The sequence below is a fragment of the Miscanthus floridulus genome, chromosome 2 (genome assembly GCF_019320115.1).
Source record: "Miscanthus floridulus cultivar M001 chromosome 2, ASM1932011v1, whole genome shotgun sequence".
Classification (NCBI taxonomy): Eukaryota; Viridiplantae; Streptophyta; class Magnoliopsida; order Poales; family Poaceae; genus Miscanthus; species Miscanthus floridulus.
In genome coordinates, this window is record NC_089581.1 from 106,132,040 (window position 1) to 106,143,676 (window position 11,637).

At 39.8% G+C, this 11,637-nt stretch overlaps 1 protein-coding gene across 2 annotated transcripts; it reads left to right on the plus strand.

Annotated features, from left to right (window-relative positions):
• Positions 1 to 1,123: 1,123 nt before the first annotated feature.
• LOC136527585 (ASI1-immunoprecipitated protein 2-like) lies at positions 1,124 to 10,773 on the plus strand. Of its 2 annotated transcripts, XM_066520378.1 has the most exons (12): positions 1,415 to 1,484; positions 1,609 to 1,666; positions 1,917 to 1,988; positions 2,737 to 3,822; positions 5,378 to 5,463; positions 6,187 to 6,974; positions 7,080 to 7,502; positions 8,482 to 9,058; positions 9,133 to 9,363; positions 9,446 to 9,570; positions 9,656 to 10,093; positions 10,182 to 10,773. In XM_066520378.1, the coding sequence occupies exons 2-12, from the start codon at positions 1,658 to 1,660 to the stop codon at positions 10,349 to 10,351; spliced, it is 4,005 nt and encodes a 1,334-aa protein (XP_066376475.1). In that variant the 5' UTR covers positions 1,415 to 1,484; positions 1,609 to 1,657; the 3' UTR covers positions 10,352 to 10,773. The 2 variants fall into 2 exon arrangements, with proteins under 2 accessions (XP_066376468.1, XP_066376475.1); XM_066520371.1 differs by lacking the exon at positions 1,609 to 1,666 and having other exon boundaries at positions 1,124 to 1,484.
• Positions 10,774 to 11,637: the final 864 nt, after the last annotated feature.

Below are 11,637 nucleotides of genomic sequence, written 5' to 3' on the forward strand. Positions count from 1 at the left end.
TTAGAGAAAAAAGACACATACAAATGTCAAATGGTGTAATTGTTTGCTGTCAATTTTTTTTTTCCGATGTTGGTGTGCTTGGATTGTCGTTGACGCGCAAGAGGCGAAGGCTTGTCGCGATAGCCATGTAACGCGCCCTAGCTACATGCATGCCCAATGCGAAGATATGATGACCGTTGCAACAAAATAAAATCAACAAAAACCAATTTCACTTATCAGGTTAATAATATCTATAAACTATAATAAACAGAGTTCTTTTTTGGGGACTATAAAGAGGTGCCAAAGAAAACGAAGCTGGTCACAAGAGATGTAACTACGGGTTACGTGCTATCAAAAGTGGTTCACGTTTGACCAAATTTCTAGTGAGTACTATTCACACCTACCATCCAAAAAATTTAATATGGAAATATATTTCGTAATTAATCTAATAATATTTATTTGATATCATAAATATTGATACTTTTTTTATCTATAATTGATCGCTTAGGATACTAAAATATGACACTGTGCTAGAATGACATCCTTTCGTGGACGGAGGGAGTATTTATGTAGGTCCCGTTCGCTTGGAGAAATTCTGGAGGAATCTGAAGGAATTTGTGAGAGGGAAACACTGTTTCGGATAAAAAAAGAAGCGGATCAAGCCGGGCTTAAGGGTACGCGAACGGGCCTTATATTAGTACCAAATAGGCAAATACATTAGCAACGCATAAATCGATGGCAAAGAATGAAATCAGGAATAAGATTAACACTATTTATCACACGCATACTATTTAGGTCTTATTCTTACACAGGTGCAAATTAAATACTACAGTAAGAAAATTCTTACAGATACATTAGTATACCACTAGTATATGCATACATGTATACGGAGTACGTATCTCCAAGCATGACCACTAGTTTACCCCTGCACCAGCTGTCCACAATTACCACCGGCCAGCCTTTTTAAGTACGTATACAAGAACCGGGTAAAGCACACAGCTGGAGAACCAAGACTGACCTGTGGCTACGGCTCCCACTCGGGGAAACGAGTGGGCCCCGACAGTCAGCGATTTAGAGGGTCGCGCGCTTCCGTTCCATTCCGTTCCCATCTCGCCCGTCTCCCGTCGCGTCACCGTCACGCCCTCCGAAGCCAAATTTCTAAAGCACTACCAGTACTGGTCTCTCTCCCCTCTCCTCTCCTCGCCTCTCTCCTGTCTTCCTCCTCTGCTCCTCCGCGGCGCTGCTGCTTCCTCGCCACGACAGAGCTGAGCGAACCCCACTCAATCCAATCCCCCTCGTCTTGGTTTCCTCCTCCTCGCCGGACTCTGTCTCTCGCCCCTAGGATGGAAGAGGAGTCGAGGCTGCTCGCTGCCTGTGCCGGGGGTTAGGGGCGGAGGCGCGGCCGATCGGCAGGGGGCGGAGGGAGGGTAATGAGGGGGCAGCAGGAGCGTACCATGAGGGATCTGTACGATCGCACGCGCCACAAAGATCTCCCGGTTCCAGAGGTGCGTAGTGCTGCATCCAGCACGGTGCTGTGGCGTACGCGTTGCTGTTGGGGGTGGTTGTTAGTTTCCCCAATAGGATGAGATGAGAAGATGTGATTGTTTTCTATTGTACTCGATGTGTTAGGAGTTCGTGGATTCGAAGTTTTGCAAACGGCGCATGGGTGCGCGTGCTTATGATTCAGGTTTTCTTATTGCTCGTTCCTTATTGCTCATGCTTTCTAAGGTGACACGATTTTACAAGGATACGAATCGAATTTGATCGAATATGTACATCAGTTTTAGTTTGATTTAGGTTTCTCTTTTGAATATATCAAGTCCGCTGAATCGAATTTCAGTCTTCAATCAAAAAGATTTCATGTGTTTTTAATGTGATTTTACGGCCGATGCTGCAGTTTGGTTTGGTGATTGATGCGTATTGTTTCTACTGTGTAGAAACCAGCGGAAGGGTGCGGCGGAGGGCGCATGGAGGGCTCGGAGCAACAAGAACTGGCCTCTAAGATGGAGGTGAGCATTGGAGGCATGAGTATTTCCCTGCATATGCATGGAAATATTTTGGTCCTTGAATTTCATTAGATTAGAATACTTGCTGCTCTTTGATCATCTGATGCTCAGAAGCTAGTTTCTTATAGATTGTTCCTCTTCGCTTGTAGACTCAGACGCCTCCAGTTTAGTGGTGGAGTGTGATTCCTATCCAATAATGCTGTAGAAAAAGAATATGTTACCACGATTTCTGCTTTTTGTATGAGCTATTGTCACTTTGGAAATGGAAGCTGCTTTGATGGTCATTCATTATATGTTTATTTGTTACGATATTATGACACATTGATGTTTTTCAAGTAAATCTAATATGTTTTAAATTGTTCACGAGACCATTCTTGTCGTCATGTGTAGATTTGGTGGAACAGTCTACCATTATCTAAATTTGAACTCATTATTGTTTATCTTGATATATCTTATGTAATATAGCTTATATAGTTTTAGGACAGCACGGCAATTAGAAGGAAGTACTGTAATGGTCAAACCCTAGAAACGCTTATGGTAACATTTGTGTTTTGTTGGTTTAAGTGTCGTTCTATTATCTATGCAGTTAAACCATCCTTTCTTCCTGTTGTATCCATATCTTGAGTTCTTGACAGACATGTAATGTTAGCTAAGAGTGCTACTTGTGCGATTGTGCCTTTCAGCCTTCATGCTTATTTTTGTTGTGCACGAGTAATGATTTTAAGACTGACATATTGTTTTATATTTGTAGGACAAGACTGTGGTAAGGAAAAGAGTGGTATCAAGCAACAGCACTCGTGTCAAGGCAGAGTCTGGCACCTGTAATGTCTGTTCTGCCCCTTGCTCCTCTTGTTTACACCCACGTATTCGAGTTGAGGATTCGAATGTTGAATGTGCATCCTCTCAAACATGCTCCACAAGGTCGGAAGTAAAAAACAATTCACTCATTCGTAGTGAGAAAGGGCTCTGTAGTAAAGGAGAAAACGATGATGAGTTTAGTGCAACCTCGGGTCATGTTTCCTACTCTGTGACTGGTGGAAACAAAGTGGTTGCAAGATCATCCATTGCAGATGATTCATCAGAGGTTGACATGCCATCAAAACGAAGGAGGCTGTTAAATCAAGACACAAGACTATCTAGAGCAGAATACCTTGATGACAGCAACTCATGTGTTACTTCAGGAGAAGGCAAACTTCATTTGGATAAGAAAAAACTATCAACTTCTGCATCCAGTCGAGATTTGACTGCTAAAGATTATAAAGCCATGGCTAACCACAGCAAACTAAGAAATCAATGTGTTGATGGATCAAAGAAAGGATCTGATGGTCGTGATATGCATCCTAGCTCATCCGGTAGATTTTCCCCTGTAGATTCTTCTGTTATGACAAAAAGGTTGCTGCGAACCCAGTCTTCTGTCAGTGCATTGAGCAGATTATCTCCTAACAGGCAAGCTCATGAATTTGGGAAAGCAGTGGATAATTTATCTCATCAACCTTGTGAGAAAACTACTCTTTTGAAGAATAATGAACAAGCACGAGGTGGGCAATTGAACCCTTGTATAGCTGGTGATAACAACCATGGCATGCTGGCAGGCTACAGTAATAGGCATGCGAACAAAGATAGTTTCTCATTGAAGGATCTAGACAATGGCACCTTGTGCTCAAAAGATGAAATCCAAGAACGTGGTGACATCCATTCTAATGATGATGTTAAGAAGAATGTGGGTGACAAACAAGATTCGGATCAAGATTGTTCAATGGATATATCCAGCGACAGAAAGTTGAATATACAACATGATGTGATGACAGACTGTGGGAATTCGGAAGGTTTGATAGATGTAAGTAACTCCTTTATCCCTTCTTACTGCTTCCTCTTTGAACACACTGCTTGCAACTGTTTCACTGGTTGGTATTGAAACTAGCCTTAATTGACACTGGGCTTGATGTCTGGATACAAAAAAAAAAGGAATCTATTATTTGTTAATGTCATTCTATGTAGTATTCGGTTAGAATGTGAAATTAACCTTCGTTTCATTGCCACTTTATTGGCCATATGGCATTTGTGTAGAAGTTAGAATTATAGCAGTGTGCTGCGCCCTTTTTTTTTGTGTGGAAGACAGCTTGCACTGGTTAAGTTTTATGCTGATGGTTTGAACTGATCCTGTACCATTTTTTCTTCTTCTATAATGGTGCGCAGCTCTCCTGCATATTTGAACAAAAAAAATTTATGCCAAAGTTTGAACTCAAATAGTCTTCTGCATGATATCTGCAATTCTGGAATACCATCTAGCACTACCTGTTGGTGCTGTTTTTTTTTTTTTTTGGGCATGGAATCTACCTATGTTAAACTTGAGAATAACAAATTTCCACTATCATGCTTTTAATTGCACGTGCTATTAAGTCATTACCAATACCAATAGTTAGAAGAGTGTTTTCAAATTGTCTAATCAACCCTAGTTGCCATGGCACGGTCAATCTGACTAATCACGACTAATCATAAATAATTGTAGTGCATAACTGATCGCCATGGCACCTATAAGCCCAACTAGCGACTTGATAACCTTGGTAAGACCAATGCAAACAATTTGGTATATAGACTGTTCTTGTTTTAGAGAACTGTGTGATTCTAACATCCTTCTTGGCACTCAAATATTAGAGTTTGCTGCACTTCACTGTATTTTTATCCTGGAAATATGTGTACAATCATTTTTGTTAACCTTATTGCTGTTCAGCTGAGTGATAACCAGTTGCTCCAGATTATTTCTTTAGGATGAGGTAATTTTAATGAACTAATATGTCTACTTCTCTCTGACCAGTTCAAAGTTCTTAGCATCAAACAGTGAGAGTTCTTTCATTGACTTTATAATCTTGCAACTATCAAGCAAACCAATTGAACAATCTCCTTAATTGTTCCTGTTACCTGTAGATATAATAAGTTAATAACACTGCTCTATTTTGCATGGTTCTGCTGCATTTGGTGCAGTTATGTTCTTAAGTAGTTCTCCATGAAATGTGCTGCATGGCATATTTGCTCATGTATGAAAATACATGGAAAACCTCATTGTGATGACTCCGAGTATATGTTCAAGCATTTTCTTATTCTTTGTAATCATGATGCTATGGTCATAATCATTATTTGCTTGTTTTCTTTAATCAAGGTCCATCCTGCTCCTAACCCAAAAAAACTTTATATGCAGCTAGCTTGGTATCTGAATATACATGAGTTTTTTTTTTCTTTTTATCTTCCTTTATGGCACTTTTGTTGTCAATGTCTGTATCTTGTTTGCATATTTAAGCACTTTATTTTTACTATTTGTAATCATCATATTTTATTTACATACTTGTATGCTAGATTCGTTTTTAACATTTATGTCTGGTTTGCATCAATCCCAGGTTAATGTTTGTGATATATGTGGAGATGTTGGTAGGGAGTATCTTCTAGCTACATGCACCAGATGCCTTGAGGGAGCAGAGCATACGTAAGTTACATTCTGTGGTAGTTTTCTTTTCTAGTATTTGTCGGAAGTTGGAACTATCAGTTGCGTCCAGTATTTTGTTTGACTAAGAAGTCATTCATTTAGCAGTGGAAGTGATATTGACCATACCTACTGGCAAAATTTATAGTTCATACTTCCTCCAAATTCAAAATATGAGTCCAGCTAGCTTTCTCCCAAGTGCACCAAATATAAGTTCATGATAACTCCAGCACATTTTTGGTTCATTATTCCATGTCTACCCCTACTTAAATGTACACTAATCAATGCAATACACTTGTCACTCAATTCTAGCAATAATTAATGGACAATATCTTCATTGTACCCCTCACCTTAATTTTTGTGCCCGAGTCCAATACTCCAAATGGACTTCTATTTGGGATTGGAGAGAGTACAGACAAGGCACTTTAAATAATTTAATCTGGACTTTTACCTACACTAATAATCTGCTCAGGTAGTAACCTACCATTGCGGCCAACCATTGATCTTGTGCAGAAGTTAATTTCCTTCCGTGGTGGTGTTACATAATATTTTTAGGTCCATCAGGGTTTATGTGTCGAAGGAAACAAAAACATTGTTGGTTATTCAGATTTGTCTAGTACTTGTATCATAACTTTTTAGGTGCATTATTTGTAAGGTAAAATGCATACGCAACATCCATATTTCACATGGACATGTCAGTGTTAACTGTTAGTTTATTTTTACTAGTTACTGCATGCGAGTGAAGATGGAAAAAGTTCCAGTTGGTGAATGGTTTTGTGAAGAATGCCAACTTAAGGAAGATCAGAAAAATACAAGTAACTATGGTATCGTGGCGGTTAATGTGACAGAAAGAAAGAACCAAAGGACAGAAAGTCAAAGCAAGCCTAAGGCATTGCAAATTGTTGTGCCTGATTTGGATTCTCCGCAAGTCACACACAGCGCACTGACAGCTGATCGGTGTGATGGTAAGAGTAAAAGATTGCATTTAGCTTCAGCTGATACACAAACACGCCAAGTAAAGGATACCACCCCAGCTGCTGAAAGATTGGATGTGAAGAACAAAAAATCATTAAGCGTTGCAAACCGTAACAAACTGCAAGTTCTTACATCTGATTTGGACACACGACCACGCAGTTATGGAACACCAACATCTGGAGTCTATAACAAGAGTCAAAGTTCAGAATTTCTGTTAAACCACAAAAAGTTGCGAGTTTCTACTGATATGGAGTCGCCACTCTCAAGTGAAGGCCTACGGAGTCCACCAATATCATGTAAGAGACATGCAGAGAGTACATCGTCCCCTAAGCCTAGGCTCTTCAAGACAGGGAGCCTTGGAAAGCAAGATGTCATCTCTCGTGAGAACTCATTTAAGAAATCTAGCAAGGGAGGTTTAACTTCAGTTGATAATGTTCCGGTGAGAACTACCCAGGTGGTCAAAAGTTCTCAGACCTTGTCACGGTCATATTCCTTGGGGAACATGATGAATGCTAAAGCTCCAGTTCCTTCACCAAGAGGTTTGGCTAAATTCTTTTGGTATTCTATTCACAAGTAATCTTTGTTTTATTTATTGTTACTTTTAGTCTGGATTCGTATGCTAACCTTCTAGCTTTTCTGAACAGGCCTTTTATCCAAGCAGCTATCCTTCAACGGCACCAACAACAGACCAAAGGTCAAGCAGTTGGTTGATGGGATGTCTAGCAAGTTAAGACCTGCAGAACATTCCCCAAGAGATCCTAGAGATAAGGAACCCATCAAAAAGATTGTACAATCAGGATCTTTCAAACGTGAGGGTTCAGATTCCATAGATGCTGGATCATCAAAACAAAAGCAAACATTTCATTTGTCTCAAGATGAAAAACCAGGAGTACTGAAGCCAATAAAGGAAAAGAATTTAACAGAAAGAAGGGCTTCCTTTAGTTTGAAAAAACCAAACATTCCTTCATCTCCAAGGCCTGACAGCTGTATGAAGTCAGGGGAAAGAAAAATTGATCAGGATATTTCAAGGTCTGGAACAAGCATACTTAAAAGTAGCAACAGACCTGGTAAGCTCTTTATTTACTTAAGGGGCTATTGCGTTCTTGCCCCTATTTTGAACCCCAATTGTGATTTTACCCCTATTTTCTTCTACTTTGTGTTTTTACCCCTCTTTTCCAAAACGAAGGTTTAGTTTACCCCTACTCCGTGAACAGCAGGTAACGGTGTTAAAAAAGTTGAAAGATGACAAGTTTGCCCTTCCGAATATTGCGTTTTTGCCCCTATTTCAAACCCCAATTGTGATTTTACCCTCACTTTCTTCCACTTTGTGTTTTTACCCCTACTTTTCTAAAACGAAGGCTCCGTTTACCCCAATTCTTAACTCAGTTATCTATATCCGGATCAAAGCAATTAAAAATTAACAAAAGCCCTGTGAAAAGACAAACTTACCCCTTATCTCTCGGTCGTCTCTCTCAGGGTCGTCCCTTTCAACGCTAGCACAATCCGGATCAAAGCAATTAAAAATTAACAAAAGCTGCCTGCTAGCGTTGAGAGGGACGACCTTGAGAGAGACGACCGAGAGATAAGGGGTACGTTTGTCTTTTCATGGGGCTTTTGTTAATTTTTAATTGCTTTGATCCGGATGTAGATAACTGAGTTAAGAACTGGGGTAAACGGAGCCTTCGTTTTGGAAAAGTAGGGGTAAAAACACAAAGTGGAAGAAAGTGGGGATAAAATCACAATTGGGGTTTGAAATAGGGGCAAAAAGCGCAATATTTGGAAGGGCAAACTTGTCATCTTTCAACTTTTTTAACACCGTTACCTGCTGTTCACGGAGTAGGGGTAAACTGAACCTTCGTTTTGGAAAAGCAGGGGTAAAAACACAAAGTGGAAGAAAATGAGGGTAAAATCACAATTGGGGTTCAAAATAGGGGCAAGAACGCTATAGTCCCTTTACTTAATTATTTCTCAAGAGAAAGATAAATGGAAAATCTTAGTTGTCCCCCCCTTCCCTGATGTGCTTTCTTTATGGTTTGCTTGAATCAGGATATGCTGAAAAGAAGCAGAGCTATGATTTGTCTAGAAGTGACAATGGCAAGCAAGATGTTACCGTGCATCCAAAACCAATGGAAGTTTCTGGTAAAGATGCTTACGGAGTAAAGATATCTGATCCACCAGTTCAATCCCAATGTGCCAAAAAGGATAGATCAAATGATGTTGAGGATGACGACTTACTCATTTCAGTGAATAATATTAACATAGCGCCAAATGAGCATGCCGAGGTGGTTACCACAACATTTACTGCCATGACTTGTGAATCAGATTTGCAAGATGTTCCAAGAGAAAGCACCTCTGATGATTCAGCTCCGAAAGTGGTATGTTGCCAACAAAAGCTTTTGGAAAACACAGGAGATGATTCCTGTAAAATTGTAGAGGTGGTTCAAGATTCAGGAGATATATTGTCTGTGACTCCACGTGGTCTTCAGATGGCACACAATCTATCCCCCCCTGATAATAAATTGGATAAACCAGATTTGAAGAAGGAAACTTTTGCTGATCAATCTTCAGCTCTTGGGAATCCTTTAAAAGATTTTATTATTCCAGAGCAGTCTTACATCTGGCAGTATGACCCTCCTCTTCTCCCTTTACTTCCGTTTACTAGTTCAGAGTTTTAACAGTGAATTTCTTCTATTTCAGGGGTAGCTTTGAGGTTTCAGGACATGGAAACTCCCCTGAAATGTTTGATGGGTTTCAAGCTTACTTGTCTACTTGTGCCTCGTCCAAAGTACGTGAAGTAGGTGAACGGTTACCTGACAAAATTCAGCTAGCAGAAGTCCCACGGCATTCCTCATGGCCACTGCAATTTAATGAAGTAAATCCAACTGAAGATAATATTGCTCTTTTTTTCTTTGCTAAAGATGTTGAAAGGTATCACTTTTCTCACCATTTCACTGTTTCATGAGTATCAATCCTCTGTATACTAGCTGAGGTCTCCTGTCTCCTTGAACAGTTACGAAAGGGCATATGGTAAACTCTTGGATAACATGCTTCTTGGTGATTTGTCCCTCAAAGCAAATATTGGTGGCACTGAACTTCTCATTTTTCCATCTGATAAATTGCCAGAGAGCATTCAACGTGAGTTTTTCTTTGCTAATGTTGCTGTCTCTTGGCAGGATTGCTCATTGCCTCCTTTTAATGGATTCTTTATGATATTTTACAGGTTGGAATGGTTTACTTTTCTTTTGGGGCATTTTTTATGCCCGGAAAGAAAGTAGTCCACTAGAGCTTCCTACAAATAATTGTCCATTAGAACAAATCAATGGACCTGTTATCCAGCATGATACGGGTTCCCCTAAGGCACTTCAGCCTTTGGGTATAGATTTGAATGAGTGCCCTAATGATGATATATCTGATCCGGCTCTTTCACTTGGATCAGAGAGTGAGAAATCTGTTGCATCTGTAGATTATAATATTTTATTAGAGTCCAAACACGAGGATAGAAATCTGAATGCAAGTGAAATACATCATGAAGAAACTGCAGGCACAAGACAAATTATACTGGGGCATCCTTCTGCAGCTCCCTATGGAACTAATCTTCCCACAATCTCAACAGGAGAAGGTCATGACATGGTTCGGGATTATCCCGCTGCTGCAAAAGGTGGTGGCATATTTTCATGGGATAAAGCTACATATCAATTCTGGATTTATCCTTGCTTGTTGTTTAATCCTTATATTATTCATTTCAGGTAGCACAGGAACAGCAGGTGGAAACAAAATGGAGAAAGCAGATCAGAATGAATCTCTCTTCTGTTTTTCACAGCAACCAGGTGCAATTAGATCAATGTCACATGAGATGAAACTTAAGAAACATGGTCTTCTGCCCTCGCATTGTCATTTTAGTGGATCAAAGATATAATCAAACCAAATCAACTCCAAGTTCAGATATGGGTTCTTTGGATTCTGACCTCACCAACAAAAGGCAGAAGACTTCTTAAGGCAAACACTCTACTAGCATTTTTGGAGATGAAATGCCACCTATTAAATGCTTGTCCAAGATACATCCCTTACCGGCTGGACAGGATAATCCATTCGATGTTTTACAGCATTGTCACAGGGGTCCTGCAGATCCTGTCTCTCTTAAAAAACCTGTACCTGATCATATCATCCATGTTCTTTCATCTGACGATGAAGGATTCCCCAGAACCTAGTACTAGCTTAAATAAGGCATCACTGAAGGCAGATGAGGGCTCCTCCACTTTATTGTCACTTTCCCTATCCATGGTGGCAACGAAGCGTAATCTTTCTGGTTCAGATATTGTAGATGATGAACCACTGTCTCTATCTCTTGGGCTCCCCAGTATTGTCGACGGGAGTGCGGATCAGGAGATGAAGCAATTTCTGCCGGAGAAGCCAGGCATAAACACTTAATGCCCCTTTAGGTCTGCGAGTGTACAGTTTTGTGCTATGTTTAGCTGTATGGAGTTTATAGACAGGGTAGAAGTATGGTATAGCTGTTAAATTATGAATATTCTTCCTTTCTTTTCTCTCACTGTTATATGCATCTGCTGTTGTTGTTAGTGATACTGGTCTGATGATGTTATCGTCTGCCGTATTTATGTGATATATGGTGTTAGTTTCTCGAGACACTTGGTATGACATAAAAGGATAGATCAAAATGTCAATGTTTATGAATTCAATTTGCCATGGCTAAACTTACATTTTCTACCCCGAGGCAATTCTTTGGTGCATCCCAATTTGCATGTGTCGTCTGTCATGATGACAAGTGTAGTTATGTGCAAGTTGCCTTTGCCAATTATTACAATATGACACCTTTGATTATTTTGTGTATTCTGCATTTTGTTTTGCCATGTGGGAAGTATCAATTACTAACTTTCCATCAGGGCTGAAGATTATTTTCACGCTACTGTATGCTACGTATTTTTCACCTCTTATGGAATGTTTGTTTCAGGCTGGCAATTTATTAACCTTATTCGCTATTTCTATATTTGGAAGTTATTAGCAGAGGAACAGAGCATTTGGATAAGGTACCAAAGGATCTCATCTTTCTTCTTTTTTATTTTAAAAAATTTGTTGAGGCTAATGGGTATGGTTTTATTTGATGGGTATGGCAAGCTGCATGTTTCTTTGTGGAAGGCAATGTACCATGCTCTTTCCAGTTTTGGCAGGTTCTTTGCTTGCTTA